The 27287-nt window shown below is 44.0% G+C and overlaps 2 protein-coding genes across 5 annotated transcripts in view; one reads left to right on the top strand and one right to left on the bottom strand.

Annotated features, from left to right (window-relative positions):
• ACSBG1 (acyl-CoA synthetase bubblegum family member 1) overlaps positions 1-9128 on the top strand; it is a 65015-nt gene extending 55887 nt beyond the window's left edge. For both annotated transcript variants that reach the window (XM_077128566.1, XM_077128567.1), the window contains 4 exons: positions 338-555; positions 6169-6308; positions 6827-7073; positions 8554-9128. In XM_077128566.1, coding sequence (XP_076984681.1) covers positions 338-555; positions 6169-6308; positions 6827-7073; positions 8554-8639 — 691 coding nt within the window. In that variant the 3' untranslated portion in view covers positions 8640-9128. The remainder of the gene's footprint in view (positions 1-337; positions 556-6168; positions 6309-6826; positions 7074-8553) is intronic.
• Positions 9129-9407: 279 nt separating this feature from the next.
• IDH3A (isocitrate dehydrogenase (NAD(+)) 3 catalytic subunit alpha) lies at positions 9408-27064 on the bottom strand. 3 transcript variants are annotated; one of them, XM_077128569.1, is made up of 12 exons: positions 26999-27055; positions 25756-26135; positions 23148-23210; positions 21047-21130; positions 18880-18994; positions 17828-18015; positions 17209-17342; positions 16287-16389; positions 16103-16167; positions 13681-13765; positions 12484-12636; positions 9408-10873 (listed from the first exon to the last, which is right to left on the bottom strand). In XM_077128569.1, the coding sequence occupies exons 2-12, from the start codon at positions 25774-25776 to the stop codon at positions 10790-10792; spliced, it is 1095 nt and encodes a 364-aa protein (XP_076984684.1). In that variant the 5' UTR covers positions 25777-26135; positions 26999-27055; the 3' UTR covers positions 9408-10789. The 3 variants fall into 3 exon arrangements, with proteins under 3 accessions (XP_076984684.1, XP_076984683.1, XP_076984685.1); XM_077128568.1 differs by lacking the exon at positions 25756-26135 and having other exon boundaries at positions 26999-27064; XM_077128570.1 differs by lacking the exons at positions 25756-26135; positions 26999-27055 and adding an exon at positions 26718-26776.
• Between the last annotated feature and the right edge of the window lie 223 nt (positions 27065-27287).

Raw genomic sequence — 27287 nt, 5'->3', positions numbered from 1 at the left:
ATGGCAGAGGAATTTCCCTTTGTCCCTTCCCTGCAGTTGGGGTGGCCCGGCTATGCAGTTGGGGTGGCGGGGAGACAGGACCAGCCTGCCAGTGCAGGGAGACGACCGTCGCCTCCAAGGATAGCCCCTATGCTTAAAGACCTCTCCTCCCTGTGACCCAGCAGAGTGCTGGAAGTTCCGCCATTAGCATTTCACTCACTCATTCATTCACCTGAAAGGCTGGTGTTGATCTTACTTTTCAGTCCTAAGTCTGAAATAATAGAATGCAAAAGCCTCTGGGAAGGTCCCCCTTCCAGCTGCGGGGGGGGCCCTCCTGTGACCCGCCCGCTGCCCCTAGCTCAGGCAAGGTGGTGCCTGGCTGCCGAGCGAAGCTGGTGAACCAGGACGAGGAAGGCGCCGGCGAGATCTGCCTGTGGGGCCGCACCGTCTTCATGGGCTACCTCAACATGGAGGACAAGACGCGGGAGGCCATCGACGCGGACGGCTGGCTGCACACGGGTGACACCGGCCGCCTGGACGCCGACGGCTTCCTCTACATCACCGGGCGCCTCAAAGGTGGGCAGCCCACAGGCTAGCAGGGCTCGGGGCTAACCCTAGTGCCGCGAGGGGCCGGGTCAGGTTCGGAGCCCAGATAAGGGCCCAGCACCTCTGCTGCCATCATCTCCCTCAATCTGCTTTCCCGAAGGGCGGACTGTTACTGCCCAGGTTTACTGCTGGGACAGACCAGAGAGGTTAAGCAACTTACGTAAGGTCACCCAGCAGGCCGATGGTGGAGAGGCTTGGCCACCCCTAGAAAAAGAGGCCAGTCTTTCTGGAAGATTTGGGGGCATAAATATTTGTACATGCAAGCGTGCATGTGCAGGGGAGTAGAACACAAGCTGGATGTGAAATTTTAAATGCCAAATGAAACTTCAAAAGGAATTTCCAGCGGAGAGTTTGGCTCTCCCTGGGGGAGTGGGGGATTCCTCCAGGATTGGCGCTTGCCTCGCCGAGCCCACGTGGGAATCCGCAGCTGGAGCTCGGTGCTGTCACCTGTGCACCCCCGCGTAACTGACCCGGGAGGTGCAAGGGCAGGACCCGGCAGGGATTCAGACCCCCGGGGCCGCGTGGCAGGGCCCCGGCGACCCCTCGCGGGAACCGCGGTCCCGTGTGATGGGCCCAGCGCGCCACCTAGCGCTCACCGTGGTGACGGCAGCTGCTGACACCAGCCCCATGCCGTGGACCGGAGACCTCAGAAGGGGGGAATAGAAGCCAGGAAATGAAAAAAAAGACACCCCCTGATTGGCTCTCCGTCCACACAGAGCAAAGCGAGAGGCAAGTAGCTACACGGCACGTCCCAGAGTTTGTCATGGCTGCCGTACCATGCTCAGATGTTTCCTTCTAGCTGCTCCAGAACGTAGGAGGCTAGAAGGAATCAGTATTTTTATTATATAATATAACATCTATGCAAAGCAAATACAATTGACAGAATGTTTCTAAAATTCATATGGAAATGTAAAATGTCCGAGAAGAGCCTTGGTTTTCTGGAGACGACCACCCTAGCGGTAGGGCTTTAATACAACCTGGTATCAAGCCCTGTGGTGAAGCTGAGGAAGCCAAGGCGTGGGAGCAGTGGGGCAAGGACAGAAAAGCAGTGAGTTTCAAAGCACAGCACAACAGTCAGTTGTAGAACAGATTTCAGAGTTCGGTATGGGTTACGGTTCCATAATTTTAGGTTTTCACTTCTAGCTGCTCTAAGGTACTGGAGACTAAAAGAAATATCAATTTAATGATTCAGCACTCACATTCATTTGTTAGACCTGACCTACTCTGTGTAACTCCACCATCACCTTTGGTCTTTCTACCCCACTCTTTAGGGATGTTTGGACTGTGGCCATTCTAACTTTTTCATGTTGGAAGCGGCTGGCAATAACATGGGATAGGAAGATGGAACTAGCTGATGTTCTGGAGAGGCTGGGCCCTCTAGGGTTCAGGACTTATCTGGTCCAGGGACCCATTTGGAGGTTGTAGGTTTCTAGAAAGTTACCCTAGTACATGGAACCTTTGTAGACTCTTATATATTGCCCTAGGTGTTCTTTAGGATTGGCTGGAATCGTCCTGGTTGGGGGTTGGCAGGTTATGATAGGTAGCAAGGTCTAACTGAAGCTTGCATACAAGCAACCTCCAGAGTAGCCTCTTGACTCAATATATTTGAATTCTCTCTGCCACTGATACTTTATCAGTTACACTTCTTTCCCCCTTTTGGTCAGGATGGAATTGTTGATCCCATGGTGCCAGAGCCGAATTCATTCCTGGGAGTCATCTCCCATGTTGCCAGGGAAAATTTCACCCCTGGATGTCTTGTCCCACGTAGATGGGAGGACAATGATTTCACTTGCAGAGTTGGGCTTAGAGAGACTGAGGCCACATCTGAGCAACAGCAGAGGTCCTCCAGAAGTAACTCTTAGGCATGCCTATAGGTAGTCTAAGCTTCTCTGCTACCTACATAAGCTTCACAAGAGTAAGCCGAATGATCGAGGGCATGGCCTATTGATTTGGGTTCCCTAATGTTTGACACAGTATCAGAGGATTCTGTGATGGCAAAATTTAATAGTTCCATATTTTTTCTCCCCTCCCTCAAGGGGCTTTGCCAATACTTTTTGCTTATCTGCTTAATATATTCTAGGATGTATGCAGGCATTACATTAAGCTTTACAGGACTAAAGGCCCTCTTTCTTGTTCTGGGCTCCCTGTATTTCAATTGTTTAAATGAGCTATCCAGACAGGTTTGTTAGATTATGTGCTACAGAAGATTTAGATTCCGGACAAAATAAACCTTTCTTCTTTTGGTCTCAAAGAGTAGGCGCAGTTCTAAAATAGAGACACTGTCTTCCTCACCCCTGTGTTCTGAATTACGTTAATCCCGACCTGATCGGCTTCATTCTTACCTCTAAACGCCAGGTTATAGACAAATAAAACAGCCTCTCAAAATCCAGAAATAATAAGTACCACTCCGGACTCAGTGTGTCTGCTATAAGAGTTTGTAATCTAGGCCCCTTTTTCTCATGAGCATTTTCTAAAAGAGCCCATACAATAATTGTTCTTTCTTTTCTGGCTTATTTTGTCTCACCGAACATGCCACAGGTTCATTCACATAGTTGCATGCCTGACAACTTCGCTCCTGTTTGTAGCAGCACAATAGTCAATCATATGTATGCACCATCGTTTGCCAGTTTACTTCTCAGTCGGTGCATCCTTCAGCCACCTGCGTTCATTAGGCATTATGTATAAAGCCCAAAATATTTTACAATATTTTGATTGACTTATCTTTATACACATATAGTCCATCCAATGTATACAACCAGTGGTTCACAATATCATCATAGTTGTGTATTCCTCACCATGATCATTTATAAAACATTTGCATCACTCCAGAAATAAAAAAGAAAAAGAAAAAACTTATACAATCCACACCCCTTACTCCTTCCTTTCATTAACCATAGTATTTCAACCCACCCAATTTTTTTTATGCCCCTTGCTCCCCCCCCCATTATTTATTATTTTTTTGTCCTTATTTTTTTTACTCATCTGTCCATACCCTGGATAAAAGGAGCATCAGCCACAAAATTTTCACAATCACACAATCACATCGTAAAAGCTATATAGTTATACAATCATCTTCAAGAATCAAGGCTACTGGAATACAATTCAACAGTTTCTGGTACTTCCCTCTAGGCACTCCAATACACCATAAACTAAAAAGGGCTATCTATATACTGTGTAAAAATAACCTCCAGAATAAGCTTTTGTCTCTGCTTGAAATCTCTAAGCCACTGAGTCTTTATTTTGTCTCATTTCTCTCTTCCCCCTTTTGGTCAAGAAGGCTTTCTCAATCTCATGATGCTGGGTCCCAGCTCATCCCCAGGAGTCCTGTCCCATGTTGCCAGGGAGATTTACACCCCTGGGGGTCATGATCCATGTAGAGGGGAGGGCAGGGAGTTCACCTGCCGAGGTGGCTTAGAGGAGAGGCCACATCTGAGGAACAAAAGGGGTTCTCTGGGGGTGACTCTCAGGCGCAATTATAAGCAGGTTTAGCTTCTCCTTTGCAGGAATAAGTTGGGGTAATACTGACTTTTGTAGCTTCAGAGCTCTAACTCTGAGCCTCAGGTGTCACATAAACACAAAAAGTTTCAAGGACTGAGCAGGTTATACACAAATAATTCAGTACCTCAGAATTTACAAATAGCAGTGACAACTCTGGAATAGATGTGGCTGCTGTAAGAGCTTACAATCTAGGGCCCTTTATAAGAAGCCCCAACCTGATGACCCATGCTCTCAACTTCAATTCTTTGAGTTTGTGTTTAATATGTAGTCCATAGGAATGAGGTATGATATTTGTCTTTTTATTTCTGACATTTCACTCAACACATTGTCCTCAAGGTTCATTCTCCTAGTTGCATGCCTCACAACTTCATTTCTTCCGTAGATTCTTTTGAATTGTCTATGGACATAGTCATGTCATCTGCAAATAATGACAGTTTTATTTCTTCCTTACCAACCCTTATGAATTTAGTCTTGTCTTATCACAATGGCTAGGACCTCCAGAACAGTATTGAATAGACTTGTTACTGGTCATCCACGTTTTGTCCTGACCACGAATGGGTGTTATTCTACTAATTATAAAAGAGGCTGGTAAGAATGGGGGTGAGGTGGACAAGAGATAAGGGCAGGAATGATAGGCAGCAATGATGAGATGTTTAAGTAGAGGGTATTTCCTCTCCATCCAACTTCAGATGCCCTGAACAAATCTGGATTACTTGAACATCTGTAAGTTTCCTCTTGACCACTTGCTCCCTTAACCACTCTCTACCCCATCGCCAGAGTTTTCTAAAACTTTGTGCCCAAAAGTGATTCCCACTTACCTGCAGCCCAGCTCCTCAGTTAGCATGGAGTGTGCCTGCGAACAGCCCTGCTCCCTCTCCAGCCTTTGCCTGCAGCTCCCTAAAGTCCTTGGTGCATCTGCACATGTTGTTCCCTCTGCCTGCCAAACCCATATTCTTGCCGGCTGCAATAGCCCCTGTGCATCCCTTTGTCCCACTGCCCCACTGCACTGTGAGCTCCTTGCCGCCAAGCACTGTCTTGTTCTGTCTGTTCCTGATGTCTAGCACAGGACCCGTGCACAGAATGTCATCAACTAATCTTTGTTGAATTAGATAGAATCAGGGGGACAGAAATGCAATCTAATTATAGTCAGTCAAGGCGCATTTATTAAATAACTTTATACAGCCTGTAAGTAGGCCATGATTCAGAGAACAGATGACCAGTGCGTTGAGTTCCTCGCACGCTGGTCTATGGTCTGTAAATTATACTTGAGTAAAGACACTCATTAAACATATGAATGAAAGAATGAACCGAAGGATGGATGGACAGATGCTTTGAGAAGAGCTCAGAGGGGAGAGGTGAGCGTGGCCTGGAAGAGTTGGAGAGAGTGTCTTAAAGGAGACTCTCCTGGTCTGTTGGACAGAGGGAAAGAAGGGGAGAGGGCTTCCCAGGGGGAGAGGCTTAAGTGAAGGGACGGCCCACAGCCCAGAGAAGGCCACAGGCTCTGGAACTGGACTGCCTGGACCCAGATCTTAGCGCTGCCACTTCCTAGCCTTGGACCATAGACTAGTTACTTACCCTCTCTCTGCTGCAATTCCCTCATCTATGAAATAATCAGAGTACCACTTCTTTCTAGGATTATTGTGACTATTAATGAATTACTATATGTAAAGCACTTTGCACAGAGGCTGGCACATGGCGAGTGCTATGTAAGCGACAGGGGAGGTTGCTATTGAGCAAAGGCTATTCAGAGTGTGGGATGGGAAGTCCATCGAGGAACTTGGTCCAGCAGAGGAGAGCCTTGGATGAGCTGTCTGAGCAGCCAGTCTTTGAGGATGAGCAGGGGGATGGGAGTCCTGGGTGGGCATTTGTCCACTGGGCATCATCACTATCCCCCAGCAGATGTCCAGTGAGGTGCTTCTGAGGGTCTGGCACTGCTCCTTGGCTCCGAGAGGGGACATCTCTGGGCCTTCCCAGGTTCCGAGCCAGAGTCTCCAATGATGGCCGCCCCGGGCTGCGGCTGACGGTTGGAGCTTGCTTCGGCCGCACACCTGGCCTAAAGCCTGTGCCGGGGCCTTGCCTCCCCAGAACTAATCATCACAGCTGGCGGGGAGAACGTGCCCCCTGTGCCCATCGAGGAGGCCGTGAAGACGGAGCTGCCCATCATCAGCAACGCCATGCTTATCGGGGACCAGAGGAAGTTCCTGTCCATGCTACTTACCTTGAAGGTGTGTCTGGAGGGCTTGGGATCTGGCAGAGCCGTTGTGGGGGGTCTGTGGGTCTGGCCTGGGCAGAAACCACCTTTAGCCCAGGGCCTTTTAAATCCCATGGCTTTAACCTGGAATAACTGCAGTCAAGCTGTCTGCACTAGGTGCAGAAATTCCTTCTAACCCCAGTGGGACAACTGACATGCCGTGGTGATGACCCTTTCATTCCAGTTGAAGAAGTGCCGCTGCCTTCATTCCCCTTGGCAGATACTCAAGGTCTCCCAGGATAGTGGACAGGGTAGCAGTTGTCCCTGTTTTACAGATGAGGACTTCATCCGCCAAGGTCTTCTACTCAGGCCGCAGCAAACTCCAGCACACCTGGGGCTCAACACTTCCTTCTTACTACATGCTATTCATTCCAGAGCTGTCAGAGCTCCCAGGGCTTCCCATCCTTGACGGCAGCAGGAAGACTTCCTCAAGGGATGGGGCTGGGCCTTGTGAACTGAAGCTTGGTCCTGACCTGATCTCTGGGTTTTCAGTGTACTCTGGACCCCGACACCTCTGACCCCACCGATAACCTCACTGAACAAGCCCTGGAGTTCTGCCAGAGGGTGGGCAGCAGAGCCAGCACGGTGTCCGAGATCGTGGAGGAGAAGGACGAGGCTGTGTATCAGGCCATTGAAGAAGGGATCCAGAGGGTCAACATGAACGCAGCTGCCCGGCCCTACCACATCCAGAAATGGGCCATTCTTGAAAGGGACTTCTCCATTTCAGGTGGAGAGCTGGGTAAGTCTTCTCTTTTTGCTGTTGCAGGGACTGGGACTGGAAGATTAAATGTTAAATGGGGAAGCATGGCCAGCAAAAGGTCACTGGCAGCACTTTTGGCGACACCCACTTCTTTCCTTTGGGAGGACGTTGGTCACTCCACACTCAGGTTGTATAGAGCCTACTGAGTGTACAAAATACGTGGCGGGATTTATGAATTAGACAAGTTACATTTACCTTCGCCTTGACTGTGGGATCATTTCCCCCTGAAATGACTGACCACAAGGGACCATCAGGCAAACAAGGCCCTGCTAGTGTTTGGGCCAGAGCCACCTGTGTTCAGGGCTGACGCTACTCTAGACTTCTGTAAAGTCAGCTCACTTCACAGATAAAGAGAATGAATCTGCCTCGCACCAAAGTCCACAGAACCAAAAAAAGACCTCTGGTGTAGCGTCAGCCGGGTAAGCTGGACGAGTTCGCGCTTCACTATGACATCTTGGTGTGTTATGGCACATCTGGGTTCATCAGGGCGGAACCCAAGTACAACTCTCCACAGAAATGCATTCAGAACCCTTGAGCTGGTTGGCTGGTGCCATCAGATTGGATGGAAGGCCAAGCAGACAGAAGATGTCCTTTCTAAGTTTTTAGTATAAATGACTTTGAAGTCTCCAGTTACACCACCAAGTGTTCATTAGGCACAAAAAAAGGACTTCAAGCTACCCAGGACCTCAAATCAGAGTCCTTCAACCTAATTTGAGGGGCCATAGCAAAGAAAAATGATTTGGGATTTTTCTATAGACAGTGGCAGAGCCCCTCCCTGGCCCCGTCATTATCAACTGGTGCATAATGTCCATCTGTGCGAACTTGCACTGAAAGGCAGAGATGATCTGTCTGTGAGTTATCTGTTGCTGGTAACAAATCACCCGAAGGTCTAGTAGCTTAAAACAAAAGACTCACTATCTGTTTCTGCAGTTCTGGCTCACAGTCTCTCAGATTACGGCCCAGCTACCAGCTGGGGTGGCAGGCATCTGGAGCTGCAGGGTGTGCTCCAATCTCAGTCATGTGGTCGTTGGCAAGCCACTGTTCCCTGCTGGCTGAAGACCTCAGTTCTTTGCCAGTGGACCTTCCATAGGCTGCCTGCATGTCCTCACAATATGGCAACTGGCTTGCCCTGAAAGAAATTATCCGAGAGAAAGAGAGAGAGCAAGAGAGACCCAAGAAAGAAACCACGATATTTTACCACCTCTTCTTGGAAGTGACATACCATCACTTCAGCCTTATTCTGTTGGCCACATAGATGAGCCCTGGTGCACTGTGAAGGGGACCACACAAGTGTGGGAGTCCCAAGTCAGGCGCTCTGTGGGCATGGGGCTGGGAGGCTGGCCACCAGTTTGTCTGGCTTAATTTCAGTTATAGGACTCAATAGATCGGGATCTTTACCACACACCTTCTGATTTCTCAGAGCCTGGGCCTCACTTGTTTCTTCTCATTTCTCTTTTAGGTCCCACAATGAAACTGAAAAGGCCCATGGTTCTGGACAAGTACAAAGATATCATTGATTCCTTTTACCAAGATCAAAACAAGTAATCTGGAGCCATACTTCCACAGCTTCTACTGAATAGGTGACAGGCTTGCTGGGCTTTTCTGAGCTCCAGAGCCTCTGCAGGATGGGCACATGAACCTATGGCCAAGCCTGTGAGGTCGCCAGATCAGGGCATGGGACTGGCATCTACATTTGCCAGAACTAAGGGGCTGATCATTTTCTGGTAGTGTTAACAAGCTTTTAGCTCACATAACAGGCAAGCCAGAAGCAGGTGGTGTGGGGTGGAGATGGGGAGAGGAAGCAGCTTGTATCGCTAGTGTATGCTGCAAGGAGAGTGAGCAGTCATAACTCACCTAACGGCCTCCCTTACTTGGCATCCTGTCAGACACGGCCAACCCTCTGATTTCATTCCAGGCACACCTCAACCATGCACATGCCAACTGACACGACGCCTAACGAAACTGCTGCTGTCTATTTGACTGTATTTAATGTATAATTTGAATATTAAACCTTTTAACAGAACTGTGAACAAATACCTGAATTGTTTTGTCAGTTGAGTAGGTGGGGTCAGTCCAGAGAGTAGTGGGTTCAGTAGGACAGGACTGTGTGCGGTAAGCACCCGAGTGACCACCACACCCTGGCATCAGGAAAGGTACAGGCAGGTGGGCGAACGGAGCGTTTCAGTAAAAGCAGCCAACGCCTGCGCCGGCCTCTCACCACCACACCACCCCTCTCAGTACCTTAGAACGAGCTGAGCCAAAACGACCTATGGCATCTGAGCAGGAAAAGGGTAGAGAAAGCTTACACCTCCATCAGTGTGGGAATTCTTTATTAGTATGAATCCAAGAGCCACTGATAATTAGCACAATCCAATAAAACAGAGGAAGCATCAGCTTAAACAAAGCAAAACAGAGAGAAGATTGTAAGTCTGTTTACAAGCTTAAAAAAGGACCCAGACAGAGCTCGTCATTAAGAAATTCTCTTGTAACCTGGGTGCATTATGCGATGTCACAGGTTTTCGATGTTACACAAGAGCCAAGGGAGGACACGAGTACCCTCTGGTGCGGGGCCAAAGGGTTCCTGAAAATGGTGACTTAGGTCTGAAGATTAAGGAAAACCATGCCAAGAAACGTGGTGCTGGGGGAGGTTCCTGAAGGTCGAAAACGAGCCTAAGCCCCAGTGTGGCACAATTTGTATAAATCAGCTCAGGTCGAGCCTACTCCAATCTCTACAATCTCATCTCTTACTGTGTGCTGAGGCAGAAGGCAGTGATTTGATGCTCTGGGGAAGGGGAAGGAGCAGCTGCCGAAATATCTCGATAGGTCCTTCAGCAGTGTCAGCTGGGGGGCAGCTCATTTCCAGACAGCTCCGTGCATACTGCCCAAGAGGGAAGACACACACCCCTCAGCTGCCGTGGCCCAGCCCAGGGAATTTAGGACCGCGCTCACAGGCTAGTTCCTCAGGATGCGTCAATCACAGGAAGTACCACGTCTGCTTCCTTACAAGCCTCAAGATAACAATATCCTTGAACATGTGCCTGTGTGTTTGTATCCAATATATTACCTAAATTTTATTAACAAAAGTTACATCTCTCCTTACACATTTCTTGGATCTGAGGTCTTTATTCATACTCAGTAAAAGATTAATCTGTCTTTATTTTTCATATCACTAAGAAAAATAGTATATTTATTGTTTTTTATGGGAGCTGTGCCAGGAAATCTCTCTTGCGCTCATTTAGTTTTTTAAGACTATCACTTTGTGCTATTATGTCAGTATTCTGTTTCATTTCCATTATGTTTTTCATAAGCAAGGAAAACAGCTTTACTTTAAAAAAATTAGATGTTTTCTTATTAATTCTGTTTCTTGATATTTACAGCTGAGGAAAAACTGTTTTAACCAAAGTGTAAAATGGTTAACAATGACAAATGATACAGTCTACTTAAAACTTACCAAAAATGTTTCTCAGATAGACATTTAATAAATAAAATAAGCACTTGGAAAAAGTTCCTTGAAAGCAGGCCTAGGGACATCACCTGCATCCTTTGCACAGATTTTGTTAAGAAAAGGCCAGATCTAAAAATTGACTCTGTCAAGAAACAAGCAAACCAAATACATACACACAGTAGGTATTCTAAATATAGGTTTATGGAGTGTCCATTTGGAGTGACTGATACGAACGCCGTCTGTAGAAGCGTTAATCTAAATCTTTCACTCGGCGACAGATTTCCTCTGTGAAGTCTGAGCATTTTGCATGGCCTCCCAAATCTTTTGTTAAGCTCTGAAAAAGGGAAAAGCAGAAATAAAAATGTATACATACGTTAAACTAAACCTGAGATTTTTTTTTTATTTAAAGAACTTAGTGCAATACTAGTTGGGCAAGTTACCTCACGCTTCTGTCTCTCATTTAGTTCTTCATTTATAAGTGAGGTCCCGCCCCAGGAGGACAGGGAAAACCCAGTTACAGAGTGCACCTGAGAACACTCGGAAGAGACTAAGGCATGCTCCCCACAAAGGCGAGCAGGGAGCCCTCACAGAAGTTCAGCCTAAAAAATACTCAAATGAAAGCAAGTCTAAACAAGAGGTTTCATAAAGTCCTTGGGGAAGTTTTAAAGGTTCAAAAAGTTAAGACATTCTTGATCCATTTTTAGAGGCTGGAAAACAAATACCAAGGAAATATTTAAATCACTAACTTCTGAATCACCCTCTTTAGGAAGGAAAGACTTCTGTTTTCTACCAGCTTTTGTCTTCTCTTTATTCCCCTACAGACCTCAGTGTACCTAATTCTCTGGTGTCACTGCATCCTGAATGATTTAAAAGGGCCTATTACCTTTAGGCAACTCTCTCCCAGGCTGGACAGTATATAGCTTTGGAGTAAAAATATATATATATCCCCTCCAGTACGACTATTAGGCTATTACAAACAAGCTTGGATTTCTTGTATCTTGGTCATAAGAAGTAATTTCAAATGACAGAATTTTAAACATAAAAGGGACCTCGGATTGGGAATCAGCCTCCAAGGTCCAGCCTTGTGAAGCCACAGCCTGCACCCTGCCCCTCTTCCTTTCAGAACAGTGCACTGTGCCTCTCCTGCCACCCCACGGTCACAGCTGCCTAGGAGACAGTGACACTCGTTGGGTAAGAGCCAGACAAGCTCCATTTAGGAGGTGTGAGACCTTGGACAAATGACTTAAATCTCTCTGTGTCGGTTTCCTCATCTATAATATGGGATTAATTATAGTATCTATTTCAGAGTAGTGGAGAAAATGTCTGGATGACAGATAGATAGACAGATATAAAGAACTCAGTATTACGTAAGTATTCAATTAACATTGGCCATTATTATTATTCCTCTTATAAAACACAACATATGGCATATAACACCTTGTAGCGTAGATGCCCAGAGTATAACACACACCGCTGCATATGCAACTAGCCACTGCTAGATTCTGATTTCCTGGAAGTCCCAGACTTTTATCTTATTTACCATTTTATTATATTCTTCACCCATTATAATGTATACCTAAAAGATGCTCATTGAGAGGAGGAAAAAGTTTTCTAGAAAAATTAATGGACTTGTTTGAGGGCACACAGCGAACAGAATAACTGGGCCTAAACTTGACTGACTCCAAACCACTGCCCTTCCCACTGCACACCGAGGCCTCCCAGCAGCGCTGTTTAACTAGTTTCCTTAGTAAACATTTCCTCCCTCAGAAAATGCACAGATGTGCACACACACCTGACATTCCACAGGGAGTCTGCGTAAGAATCCCTATTCGACCCCAAATCCTGCAGCTCTCGTGAGAACTGTCTTCTGTTCCCTTCACGCTGATGGAGCTACGCGGGAAAGATGCATTTTGCCCTGGACACATCACTCAAGATTACTAATACCTTTCCATCCTTAATTGTAGCGAAACAGGCAGCCTCAATCTTCGCAGCGTGGTCGACAAGGCCCATGTGGCGCAGCATCATCACCGCGCTCAGCAGGAGGGCCGTGGGATTGGCCATGTCCTTGCCCGCGATGTCCGGGGCAGTTCCGTGCACCTGCACGTCGGGAAAAGGAGCAGGGTCAGGCAGGAGAAAAGAGCAAACAGTCCTCTTCGGGGGAAGATGGGCTCCTCATCATCTTTCCTTTCCCAACAGAAAACATTTACTGAATAGCTATTGTGTGCAATTGATCGGAGAAGGGTCCTAGCAGTAAGGCCGCAGAGAAATAAAGAGCTAAAGCAATGAAAATATTAAAAGATGTAAAACGATGGGTCGGCAATCTTTTTCACTCAAGTTCAGGTAAATCTGTTGTTGTTTTTTTTTAATGTGAGAAAGGATAAAGAAAATAAGTGTCTGGGGGGGAAATGAATAACACACCAAACCTATATAAAAAACCCAAACAAAGTGTCATTTTCTTTTGGCAATTTGAAAGACTCAAGAGTTAAACAGTAATTATGCAATATAAACCAGCTAGCAAAATTATTCATAGGAGAAATTTTCTAGGACTGTTCCACAGACGGTAACGCTGTAACAAAATTATACAGCTCAGCATCGCTACAGTCCTGCAGGATCTGTGCACTCACTAGAAACACAACAAGTAACTCAAAAGCCACTGTAATTCTAGATAGAAAATTACACCTAATCAGAGACTTTCGCCTATTTTTCCACCCAAATTCTAAAATAAAGGCTGAAAAGTTGGATTGATTATGGATCATGTAAAGACAAGGCTCCCAGATCAGCTTTTCCAAGAGTGCTTGTCTTCAATGAAGTTGTGTCATTACTTTTTCTGGGAGCTCATTGTGAAAGTGAGTTTACCCCAATTATTAAATGCTGATCACATGAGTTGCACACTTATACACTGAAGTTGCTTTAAAAAGCCACTAAGATATCCATTATTTTATTCAACTGCAAAAAAATTGTATAATTATCAAAATTTAAAATGTACATTCTTTTTCTCCTGTAAATATGTATAATGGGAAATAAAGAATGGCAGGACCATTGATTTCATTTAAAAAAAAAAAAGGTACTTATGCAGATAAGCCCTCCAGAGTTCTCAAGCTGTTGGGACCAGAATTTTTCTTCAGGTGTCAGCATCCTTACCGACTCGAAGATTGCGACGCCATTGGCTCCAATGTTGCCACTTGGTGTCACACCAAGACCTCCAATCAATCCTGCACACAGGTCACTGGGGAAGGAGAAGCATTTCAGAGGATATTTCAGAACAAGACCCCTCACCAGGCACCCAGATTCCGGTTTTTTAAATACTGTTCTCCACTAAGAGGCACCAGGGCTCCCTGTGAAAAGGCTGATTCCAGTGCTGAGTTTAGAGACGCACAAGAGAAGCCTGGAACCCCTTGCTGTGCCAGAAGTGAGGAAATTCCAAAGAACAATGGGCCATGTCAAAAGGGCAAGGAGACTGCTAGAAGGGAATCCCACTAGCCAAGCCAGCGACAACTGGAGCATTTACAAAATAAATAATGAAAGTGGTGGACATAACCACTGAATAAAACAGAAAACCAGGAGTCCATATCGATATGGATAAACAAACGAGTAAATAAAGGAGAAGGAAAGCTTTTCCTGTAGCAGAATGTCAACAAATGCATGTAGAAGGAATGGTGGAGATAGAAAATCACCACTAGGCCAACTTCACATCTCTCTCTTTCTCTTTGTGTAGACACATACACAGGCACACCCAAAATATCACTTCTGACACATTCTGTTCATTAGAAGCAAGTCACTAAGAATAGCCTACTTGCAAGAGAAAGGGAATTAAGCTCTACCTCTAGAAGGAATATCAGAAAATTTGTGGACATATTTTAAATCACCAACTCTGTGTGTATATGTGTGTGTAGAGAGAGACAAGGAGGAGGAAGAAGAGGAGGAGAAAAAGGAGGAAGGGAAAGGACAGTAAGAGGGAGAAAGAGAATAATAAAGTGTGATAAAACAATATCTGGGGATTCTGGGTGCTTAGTATATGGGAATTCTTTGTACCATTCTTGCAATTTTTCTGTTAGTCTAAAATAAGTCAAAAACTTTCTCTTTATGCAAAAAATGTTTATTTGGTGCAAAATTTAAATTTTGACTACAGCAGTTCCTAATATAACTTATGTGGACAGCTTAATTGAACACTATAAGTACATGGAATCTTGAATAGGACATAAGATTTTGTAGGTTTGTCCAGAGCGATGTCCCAATAAATCCCAGAGATTTGAACAGTGAGTAAAAAAGTATTTGCAAAGTCCCCTTGGGGAAATGGTGAGAAAGGGGGAAAATTCAACTTCCCCAAGTGGAGAATTCTTGATATGCTCACAAGCAGTGGGGACAACCAAAGCAATAGGCTGAGTCCCCAATCTTGGGGTTTGTTCAAATGAAAATTAATCTCACAAAGGATAGGTCAAGCTTACTTAAAATTAGGCCTAACAGTCACCCCCAAGAGAACCTCTTTTGTTGCTCAGATGTGGCCTCTCTCTCTCAGCCAACACAACAAGCAAACTCACTGCCCTCCCCCTCTCTACGTGGGACATGACTCCCAGGAGTGTGGACCTTCCTGGCAATGTGGGACAGAAATCCTAGAATGAGCTGAGATCCAGCATCAAGGGACTGAGAAAACTTTCTCGACCGAAAGGGGGAAGAGCAAAATGAGACAAGATTGTCAATGGCTGAGAGATTCCAAACAGAGTCGAGAGGTTATCTTGGAGGTTATTCTTATGCATTAAATAGATATCACCTTGTTATTCAAGATGTAATAGAGAGGCTGGAGGGAACTGCCTAAAAATGTAGAGCTGTGTTCCAGTAGCCATATTTCTTGATGATGATTGAATAATGATATAGCTTTCACAATGTGACTGTGTGATTGTGTAAACCTTGTGTCTGATGCTCCTTTTATCTACCTTATCAACAGATGAGTAAAACATATGGCATAAAAATAAATAATAGGGGGAACAAATGTTAAATTTAGTTTGAAATGCTAGTGATCAATGAAAGGGAGGGGTAGGGGTATGGTATGTTGTCTTTTTATTTCTTTTTCTGAATTGATGCAAATGTTCTAAGAAATGATCATGTGATCATGTGATCATCAACTATGTGATGATATTGTGAATTACTGATTATATATGTAGAATGAAATGATCATATATTAAGAATGTTTGTGCCTGTTGTTATATTTTTAAAAAAATTTAAAAAATACCATTAAAAAAAGCTTCTCTTTATAATGATAAAAATGATCATCATCTTACCTAGCTATATAGAAAACACTGAAATAAAATGATAAAATATCTGAAAAATTGGAAGAATGGACTAATGATTAGGGAGTAATAGCCCAGAGCTGATTTAGTAAATAAATGAAGACGCAACCTACCCAACATTTAATCATTACTATCATCTCCTGAATTGTTAGAATTAAATTAATATTTTATAACAAATGCTATATCTTTTAATACTCAATTGAAAAATTTAAGCCATAATTTATTTTAGGGCCTTTATAAATAAACCATAGGCTAAAAGAGAAGATAGCCAGACTCACCTAAGGATGTCACCATATAAATTTGGCATAACGAGAACATCAAATTGGGATGGATCTTGTACCATCTACAAAGAAAGCATTTGTGCATTTAGCAACCAAAAACTGCATATCACACATACATATATTTACACATCCACTCTATACACCACAAAAAAATAGCAGAGAAGTGTGAATATATACTTACATTTAAACATACTGTATCAAGGTACATCTCATTAAACTTAATATCTTTACAGTTTTCTGCAACTTCCCTGCATTTTTGCAGAAAAAGCCCATCTGACATTCGCCTGTATTTAATCAAATAAAAATCGTTGAAAGCAAAGGCTTGCAGAAAGGAAAGGATCAAATCAAAGAAGTAAAATAAATTCAAGAAATTTAAGTTCTAGAAGCGAAGATGTCTGATTTCAATGACAATTATTTTTTAGACTGTTAATAAAATGCAAGTTTAAAATATTTTGGGATACTTCTGGAAGCATAACAGGGTAAAATTGTAAAATAGTTCGATCATAATAGAGAAGAAAATAATTTTATAGTGTTACCTAGCAAGAACTAAGAAATACCCATTAATAAGAAAATACTCATTTTGTTTTAAAAGGTTAATTCAATTATTTACACGGTTTTAATGTTTTGCATGCTCAACATTTTTCTGAGCTTAAGAATGGCCGTTAATAGACTGAGCATGAAGAGAATTCAATGCATCAGATAAGATTAGCACTATCAGCACTGATGATTTTAAGTGGCCATTTCACACACACTCCCACTGCCCCACTTCTAAAGCATAAACGACACTGCCCTTTTACCTCTGTGGCTCTTGCTAATCGGCCACAGCATCTGGGGATCCAGCGTCTCCAGCTTCTTTTTCCGGTAATTCCCAGTCCCTCCTTAACTTCCAGGACCTGAATTCCTGCCCCTCCAAATAGGCTCCTGCCATTCACCCAATAAGGCACATTAAACAGGAGATCACAACAAGAGAGAAACTCCTGACCCTCCCAACAGTTACAAGGCTATTTTTTCAGATATGAGAAATGAGTGAGCCAGCTGGAGAGGAGAAAGGCAAGCCCTGCTAGTCCCCCGCCAGCAAGCACCGTCCCCCGACAACGACTCACATGATGTTGGCCTTGTGGACCGCCGTGACGTTGCTCCGCTGGTTATTCCGGGCGTACTCAAAGGCGAACTCAGCGATGCGCTTGCTCGCCTCCTCCGTGATGAGCTTGATGCTCTGCACAACGCCATCGACGATCTGGAAGACAGGAAGTGCTGCCTCACTGGAAGGGGGTGGCAACAACGTGGTACCGGACACCTGCCTGTCGCAGGCAGCACCATGGGTGGCATGCTTGCAAAGTGACAGCTACCATGACTGGCACCTGCCGACGGCATCTCAATACGTGTTACCCCAACTGCAGGCAGGAGGAAAACTGAGGGGCAGGGATGGTCCCTTGCCCAAGCACACGTCCGGGAAGTGGAGGGATTCAGGATTCAAGCAGAGGGCAAATTCCCAAGCCCGGGCTCTGAATCCCCGGAATCCCCAGGTCCAGCATCTCCTGGCACCGTTTGAGCGCTGTCAGCCCGAGACCCAGCATCTCAACAAATACCCACATCTGTGCCATCTTCGGGACAGGGTGGGCCTGTCTCTGGGAGACATTTTCAATTGGAGTCCAGTGTCACTGTCCCAAATGCACAGAGAGCTATAAACTAAGAATAAAAGAGCATCTGAAATGAACATACCACATGCTCGATTCCACTATATTCTCCTTCTGTGTTCTCGCGAATGGTGACAATATTTACATCAGTGTAAGGAGTTTTATAGCCTTCGATTGAGACACATGGTCGGACGTTTGCATAAAGGTCAAATGTTTTACGCAGCAATAAATTCATAGACGGGTGGCCGGCAGCTATTGGGGTCTTAAGAGGGCCTGTAATAAAGAAGAATACCCAGTTGATGAAACTCTGTCTGACTCAAAGTTACATTCTAGTCTAACCACTCCTCTACTAACTCACCTGGGCTACCTAGTAAAATGTATTCAGTGTCTTACTTCACCTTATCCCTCAGATTCAAATGAAGGAAGAACATTTCCTCCAGAAGCTTTCTGGAACATTAATTGCTTTCCTTAATCTTGAGCACCTACCGAAGATCAAGGGCTGTATCAGGCACCTGACATTGTCTAATCTTCACCACCACCCTAGGAGGTAGCAACTACTTCTAGTGTTATTTAACAGAAAACTCAAAACAAAACAAACAAACAAACAAAAAAAGCAAGCAGTGAGCCCAAGCCTCCCAGTCAGTAAGGGGCAGAGACAAGATTCAAACTTGGGTAAATTCGGATTTAAAGCCTGTGCTGAATTTAAATCTGTCACGATTATATTTTAAATCTCAATCTTAAGAAGGTATTGATTAAAATAATGACAAAATTTAAAAGTAAAGCAAAGGCGGGCCAACGGTGGCTCAGCAGAAAATAGAGTTCTCGCCTGCCATGCCCAAGACCAGGGTTTGATTCCTAGTGCCTATCCATGCCAAAAAAAATAATAATCATAAAAATAAAAATAAAGCAAAACATAAATCTAGTCAAAGTTAAATATGCACTGTCATTTGATGTTGACTAGTAATTCTTTTACAAAAAATATTTTCACTATGGGAAAAAGGTTCCCAAATGAAAAACAAAGCATCTCACGATGGGTATGTTGAGTCACAAAAGGAACAGATGGTTGAGCCTTCTTGTTTAGCTTAAATGCAAAAGCTACAGCATCGGAATCAGAAACCAGTAACTGCTCAGAGCTACCTTTCAAGCCCATCTTGTTCTTGTCCATGGACTCTTTGGCTTCTGGAGGGATCATCCATTTTCCTCCCGGTCCCTGAATGGCAGAGACGTTCCTCTCCTCCCACTGAATCGGCGCCTAGAAGCCACAGAGCACAGTGGGCCGGGAGCCCTGTTAGGTGCGTCAGACTGCAACGTTCACTTTGAATGCAACTGGTAAAAACAGGTACAATAAAGCCTTAGGAAGTTCCTGGCACACAAGATATCACTCTCTAGTATGCCCAGAGGGATTCTCAGCGTTACTCTCCCCTAGCCACCCACTCCCAGCGGCCACCTGCCCACTCATTTTTTTTCACAATGACTCTTAAGACAGAGATGTTAGAATATCATACAGAGAGAAAAATACGGTCCACAGGAACACTGCCTAGTACGGATGCAGGATTGTACGGGGCAGAAAACATCAGGCTGAGTAAAAGCCAGTCATGAACGACCACATACGAAATGGCCAAAACAGGCAAATCCATAGAGTCAGAAAGTAGACCAGTGGTTGTCTAGCCAGGGAGAGGTGGGAGGAAGAGGTGGGGGAAATGAGGAGTGACTGCTACTAGATATGGGAGTTTCTGAGTGATGACAATCTTCTAAAATTAGACTGTGGTGACAGTTGTACAACTCTGTGAATAAACTAAAAACCACTAAGTTAAAGCGTACATTTTAAATGGGTGAACTCTAAGGCACGTGGATTCTATCTCAATAAAGCCATTCTTTAAAAAAGGAATGTTACATGCCTCTGAAGGCAAAACCTTAAGGTATAAACTACAGTGTCGCCCTTTCCCTCTACCTACATCCTTCAGGTGTGTACACGCACACTGCCAGCCAGCACAGGGACTGTGCATGCGCTGGGAACAGAGACAGAAGAAGGCGTGGTCCTCTGCTCACAAGAAGCTGACAATGAGTGAGAGTTCACATTTTCAGTTCACTTGGAGAATTTGCCACTTTCTAAGCGTCATCCCCTCTGTAGCAGATTTAATTAGAAACTCAGAGAAAAGTATTATACATATCAATTTAAATAAACTGAATTCCTCAACTTACAGTTTTTGGTATCTTAACAGACATGATTTAACATTATTTCTCCTAGCAGCTATACCTAGCAACATAAAGCATCATGTTAAACAGAGACGAATTTCCTAAATTTCTATAACAAAAATATTTAAAAGAATCTACTTGTATTGAGGGCTGGACTGTTAGAAGTAATAATACGCTGTTCCTAATGATAATACCCCGTTAGAAATTTAAAGAAAAAGAGTATTTTGAACTCCTACATCATTTTTTAAAACATCAGTTCTGGCGGGCCGCGGTGGCTCAGCGGGCAAAGTGCTTGCCTGCTATGCCGGAGGACCTCGGTTCGATTCCCGGCCCCAGCCCATGTAACAAAAACGGAGAAACAGAATACAATAAAACAAGAAAATGTTTAAAAATGTTTCCCTTTCTTCCTTCCTTCCTTCCTTCTATCCTTCCTTCCTTCTCTCTGTCTTTTAAAAAAAAAAAAAAAAAAAAAAAAAAAAAACATCAGTTCTATTGTCTTTTTTACCAGGAAGGTAGAATGACCTTCTGATGTGAACTCTCACTCACTGGAAGTTTCTTGTGAGCAGAGGACCATGCCTTCTTCTGTCTCTGTTCCCAGCGCATGCACAGTCCGTGTGCTGGCTGGCAGTGTGCGTGTACACACCTGAAGGATGTAGGTAGAGGGAAAGGGCGACACTGTAGTTTATACCTTAAGCTTTTGCCTTCAGAGGTATGCAACATTTCTTTTTTAAAGAATGGCTTTATTGAGATAGAATTCATGTGCCTTAGAATTCACCCATTTAAAGTGTACAGTTTAATACAGGTGACTTGGCAGGCTGTAAAGACCTTGCATCCAGGCAGGGTTCAAAGATTTACAAATATTGCAATAATACTTTGCTTACTGTATATATAATTGATACCACTGCAGTAACTTAAACTACTAACAATGACAGGTGCGAGTAACATTGAAACAACCACTGTTAAAGTTAAAATGTGTGAAGATTAACAACAGACCTTACCAACATCATAGGAATATATCTGATTGATCCTAAGAGTTCATAGACTCCACCTGGCTAAGAAACCTTTTCTATGAATTATTATTACATATATTGCTTTAAAACCCACTTACTTTGGCAGCATCAAAAATCTTCATAACTGCAGCTGAGATTTCTGGACCAATACCATCTCCTGGAATTAAAGTTACCGTCCGAGCCTGAATATAAGAAAGCATCAAAGAGGACAGTAAGAACTGATTTTTAAAGGTTTAAAAAAGAGGATCATTGATGAAGAAATCTACTTTTGGGGGGGTGGGAGGTCTCAAGAACATCCAAATGCTGTTAGGAAAACAGACATACCTCCCAAGGGATCATCAAAGTGGGGGAAAGAATCAGGAGATAAGGAATGCTACAATTCTATTCTTTATGTGAGTTTAAAGGTTTTTAAAAGAACTCAAATGATGTAATTTAGAAATAAACTAGCAAGTAGACTTTCTAATGGATACTTCTTTTCAGATGTGCTCCAGAGAGACCAATTAATTCAAATCTGTAAAACTAAAGACAGCAGAACCTTTCAACAATGTTCTCTCACTAAAATTCAGAGGGTTTCTCATGAAGGCAAGTACTTTCCTTCCATTTGTGACCCTGGAAAGTTTAGTTTCTCATGCAACTTCTCTAGTCTTAGAAACACTGAGAACTGAGAACTCCAGGAAAATCAGACTTTAATCAAAAGAGGGTCTCCATTTTTCTTATTTCTTCTATAAAATTGGCTCCTTAATGATAAATGTAACTGAACAATCAAGCTCAGCAAAGTTTATTTTTAACCAGAAAGAACAGGATAGGTAATCATCCCTGCAAAGTCTAAGTTTCATTTAGAATTACTAATTATTTTCAATGATGTATTCCAACGGCTTCAAACTAAATGAAGCCGGCCTTTCAAACACAGAAACAAAAATACATAAGGGGAAGTTATTTCAGAGGATTTAAATGAGTTAATATAACATCCAGATCCTCTCTCTCCATTTGGGAATCATCCATTTCATTATTTGCAGACATTCCCCCACCTAGGAAGGGTTCCTGGCCTTTTTCATTTTTAGTTGCATGAGCTACTTTTTTTTAAATCAGTGATTCAAACTCCTTTGGTCTTTGCCTTCCTGATTCCCTCTGGGCAGATGAACTCTATTTCTGCAGTGTTCTGTACAACTGAAGAAATATTTTTAAAAATCAACATCTCTTATTTCCTCCAATATAATCCCCTTCACAGAGCTAATATATTTTTTTCAAAATAGATAGCTTGAAAATCAAATAATAGCACAAAGCAATAAACATCTCATTAGCTTTCAGAATGCATTTGAAATGCTAGCTTAGCTATACTTGTTCTTAAAGTGCAAGCCTCATTTTGCATCTTTAGCATAAACATAGTTAAAAGAACCCTTTGGCTTCTTTTTCCTGTTCTCCCAACATGTAATAATAAATGCCATCAGAGCACCAGGAAATCTACTTTTCCTCCACAGCACAGTAAGCAAATAGAGGAAAAAATGTACTACGGTCTTATAAATCCCTTAGTAAAAATGTTATATGGGAGTATAGGAATAATGAAATCCAAACTAGATTCCTTAAGAAAAGGATAAAATAAAAACAAACGGGAAGTCACTGACCCACAGCTTTAGAATGCTCTAAAAATGTGGCATCAGCTTTTTAAAGCACAGAATTTTAATGCTGGGAACTCTAAAAGCAGCAGATTTAACGAGAAATAGATCCAGTAACATGACGGTTCATAATGAATGCATACGGAAAGTATAAGCCTATAGGGCTTTTAGATGTTTGAGGCATTCCTAATCGGCAATGAATCTACTGTTTTTAGGGAAGCTGACAAAACAAAAAATGCAAAGCACGTTTTGAAGATTCTCAACAATATTCTCTCAACTTGTGCTAGTTTTGAAACAAAGTCTTACTAAAATGCGATTGTGAAATAAAGAGGCTCTACTTTTAACAAGGCTCCTTCAAGATAGTGATGTGACAGGCTCACATAGTTAGCTGTAACCTAACGCTTTAAAATGTGCAAGTGACCTAATAGATTTATGCATATGTTAGGCAAAAATTTTAATATATAAGTATGGCCAATTTTCCCTAGTTTTAACTACATGGAGATGAAATGCTACCTAATAAATGTATCAGAGCATCTTTCTTGAGAAACTTCCAAAAGGAAAAAACAAAAGACATAATCATACTCACACCACTAGTAAAACCTCTGGTCACCTGTTTTGAGTTGCGTAAGGCCCCCAGCAGCCGAGAGACCTACATTAATATCAACAGAGAAATGTCACACAGCATAAAACCTCATGTAGTAAAAGGTAGAGATGAAGGCATTTCTGTTTCTAATGACTAATAACACCACAGGTTCACACATGTATTCAGGCACTTTCCAGGAATGCTTGTCTCATGCTGGCACACTACCTCAGATTAGAAAACCTAAACATTCTCTTCACCATCGCTCTGAGAATTTAGACGCTATAGACCTTCAAGGCCAAGTTTATGAGTACAAGCCGTCAAGAGGTTGAGGGTAGAATGAAGCTATACTTAGTTCAAACACTGGATTTTTCTGAGATGGTCTAGAAGGTTTTGTGCCATTGTTCCTGACTATGAGGCAATTCGGGAATAACACATTATTCTAAAGAAATTATCCCTAATTTTAGAGTCAGGAAGGTTCTTAGAAAACCCAAGCCCAAATCCTTTATTTTACAGGTAAGAACATTATGCCCACAGAGTGAGCTTTGCCTAAGGTCACAGAGTCAGTAACTGGCAAAATGGAAACCAGAATCCAGATGTCCAGATTCCTAGTCCAGGGCTCCTTCAATTACAAATTGTACTTAGTCCTCTCCCGTGAATACTAAGAAATGACACTTTATAATAAAATCTAAGAAGGCCAATTTAATTCCTGCGCCATAAAGAATAAGGATTTTTAATAAACTGTTTATGTATTCCAATAATAAATGTAACATGTGGTCATCATTGCTAATTTGCTGGGGACAGGTAAAGGATAGAAAATAAGTCTTCCGGTAATCCTACCACCCCCAAATGTTACTACTAGTACATTTCTTCGCATTTAACACTCTAACATACACCCAAAATACACGTTTTTAAAGGTTATTTCAAACTGAGTTATTTCAACTTAGTCCTTGAGAACTAGTATAAAATCATATAACATTGCAATAAATAGAATATAATCAAAGCAGTTGGGTACATAGATCAAAGGCATTAAATTCAATAAAATATTAAAAGGTAACTTTTCTTACAAGCTAGATATATAAGCAAAGACATAAGTTACATCCTGTCCTAGTCTTTCTTTGGGGCAGCAGCTCTTATAAGGAGTGAATCTTTGCTGAACTATTGGCATCTACTAAAACTGAGACACCAACCAATGGCCAAGAAGTATGAATGAATTGTATTCTCTATTTCTTCATTCTGGCATCCACTAAGTCATGTCCCTGACCCAAAAGAATATTCTCTGTCAAAACCTTTGGTCAAATTCTTAATTCTAGGACATGATTCCTCTACCGGCAGATGGGCTGTTAGACAGGTGGCCATTTAAAGGCTACTCTGTAACAAGCAGCTTTACACAATTTTGCATGAATCTTTTCTCCCACACCCCCAAAAAAGAGGAAGCAGACATTCACACAAAACAGGCTCATCTCCTTGAGACAGAAGACCCAACCAAAACAACTGATTTAAAATGTAAACCCAGGAGGGCAGAGATTTTTTGCTTTTGTTGTATTCACTGTTGTATCTCCAGTGCCAGGCTCATCATAGTAGAAGCCTAATAACTATTTTTCTTAATAAACTGGACTGAGTCCAACCTTAATCATCATCTCTATCTGATGCATTCCCACACAGCAAATGGCTTTAATTCTTCCAATGTTTTTAACAACCAGTCTTTTCCATGTTGTCATCTCTCCTTAGATCTTTGAATAAGGTGGTTCTTCATCTAAGTCATTAGAATGACCCAGAATTTTAAGTAAAATTACAATAAGATTTTTTAAAGCACAGATGGTCTCCTACTTTATAATATACTTGCACATGTATCATTTTGTTTCTATTAAAACCTGAAGAGATACCTTTTTCAAAAAATAGCCCTTTTCAGAGAGCCTTCAAGACTTGGCAGCCTCACAGAGCTTGGACTGGAATTCCCTGAACTGGAATTCTGAGCTTCTGATTCCTGGTCCTGGATCATCTTAACCCACAACTCCTCACTTCCTCTTTTACCTTCCAATTCCAACTTAAAACATATAAATACAGTGTTGGACTTCTGAAAGTACGCGATTCCCCAGGGGAATCGGCTCATTATAAATTATAGTATTTTAGAGTCGGAAAGGTCTTTAGAAACCCACTATTATCTCCAAGTGAAAAGTTTTTAGCTGTAGCTTTCTTTTTTCAAAAACTTTGAATGGAACCCCAATAGAGGAACGGCTCATTTTGAAATCCACATCCACCCCAGCACCCTTGAGGCCAGCCTCTGAGGCATCTTCTACTCCAACCCCTGAAGGGAGAAACTGGCCAGAGGCCCAAGGAGTCTTCTAAAGGTCACACAAGGAGTTTATCAGAGAAGTACCTTATCTTCTGACTCCACAATTCCACACTTTATGAACATCTACCATGTTTGTTTGTCCTGTAGACCATACCAAATGGAAAACAAATTTATGGGACGCTCATTATCCCTAGCGCTGCTTTACGCCCTCATTCTGAAGGCTTAATGTACCCAGCAAGGATGAATTAGGTGTTAAGTGAAAGCTAAGTGAGTAAAGGATTGATTTCCGTTTTGACAATGACACAGAAGTTGTTCTACCTTTAGGAGCAAATGTGACATAACAGTTACCACCACAAGCAAGTCCAAGCCTGAAGAAGATGACAAAACAGAATCCAGTTACTGAGTAAAACCCAGTTATTGATGTCCAAGAACCGCTGCCTGCTTGACCACCACCAGATACATTTTTGGCTGCTAGGAAAGCTTCAGATTTTTGTGTTCAGGTACTTTCACATACATTAATCCTCAAACCACTCAGTGAGGCATGTATAGATATTTCACTGATGAGCCTACTGAGGCTCAGAGATGTTAAGGAATTTGTCCGGGGTCATAAAGCCCATCAGTGGCACTGCCAGGCATTCTAAGACGCCTGAATTCCAGCGTAGAGCTCCTTTCACTAAATCACAATTCATCTCTGGACCCTATAAACCCAAAACAGAGGAGAATTATAGTGTCACATCTTGTAGAAAAATAAAATTTCCTATGGTAGATTTCTAGAGGGGCATTAAGAGCGACATGAGACCTGAGGCCTGTTTCCCCAGGACCCAGAATCGGAGGAATGGCCTGAGGACCAGGAATCAGGACACCTGGGCTTCTCTGCCAGCTGTGTGACCTTGGGCAAGAGCGTGTGGGTACACGGTCCCGCCCCGAAGGACCAAGGAATTGCAGAGAGGATGAGAAGACCTTCCCAGCGCCAGCGTCAGAGCTGTCACGGAGAGAGCAGGCCGCAGGATGCCCACATGCGCACGGCAGAGGAAGGTCCCTGGCCTGGGCCCTCTCCGAGGGGTCGGATGGTGACCCCTCGACGTAAGGTACCCTGCGTCCTTTAACCGGGAACGAGGACCAGCGCGCCAGAGGTCAGGCTGGGAGGCGCTCCACGGGAAAACAATCGGGCAGCGGGGGGCAGCGGCGGGATTCCCTCCCCTGGGAAAAGCCCCGAATCCCGAGGTCAGCGGGCGGAGGGGCCATGCCGAGGGGGCCCGCCCACGTGATCAGCCCCGGACCTAGAAGAGTGACTGGCATCTAGTAAGTGTCTTATCTAAACAGCGAGTCACGGTCCCGCCCCGGAGGCCGCCGGGAAGGCGGGGCCGGGGCCACGGCGCCTTGACCTTCGCGGGCCCGGCTCGAGGCCTGACCCCGGCCTGGACGGATGCGGGTCGAGACGCGGGGCCTCGCCGGGCGGCGTCGACGCTCCGGCATGACCTTGACGCCGTGCCCGCTTCCGGTCCCTCGCAGCCCCCTGCCCGCCCCTCGCCGATCCGCCGCCGGCCGGCCCAGCGCTCACCTTGGAGATCCACGCGGGGCCGGCCATCGTGCGCGCTCCTCACCGTGGCGACCGCCGGGACCGCACTGCGCAGGCGCGCAGCGGGCGCCGAGCCCGCCCCCGCCCTGGGCCCGCCCCCAGAAGACCCGCCCCCCCGGGCCCGCCCAGGGGATTCTCCGCGCGGGCTGCCTGCCCCGCCCCTGGGAGGCCCGATTCCTCCGGCCAATCACCGCGCTCGCCTTGCCGTGACGCGCCGAGCCGAGCGTTGAGTGGCAGCCGGGAAGCGGCGGGTCCCGGGATCCCCGGAAGT

Source organism: Tamandua tetradactyla, chromosome 14, assembly GCF_023851605.1.
Source record: "Tamandua tetradactyla isolate mTamTet1 chromosome 14, mTamTet1.pri, whole genome shotgun sequence".
NCBI lineage: Eukaryota > Metazoa > Chordata > Mammalia > Pilosa > Myrmecophagidae > Tamandua > Tamandua tetradactyla.
The sequence above is the reverse complement of the archived record's forward strand: the minus strand, read 5'-3'. Positions and strand labels throughout refer to the sequence as shown.

Excerpts from the sequence above, each read along its gene's own strand:
- IDH3A (XM_077128568.1), bottom strand. The coding sequence starts at position 27,025 with ATGGCCGGCCCCGCGTGGATCTCCAAG. Across the intron at positions 17,343-17,827 it reads ATAGTGGAATCGAGCATGTG|ATCGTCGATGGCGTTGTGCA; the intron begins GTATGTTCATTT and ends CCTGTCTTCCAG. Across the intron at positions 10,874-12,483 it reads CTACAATTAAGGATGGAAAG|AGCTTAACAAAAGATTTGGG; the intron begins GTATTAGTAATC and ends TCCCTTTTTCAG.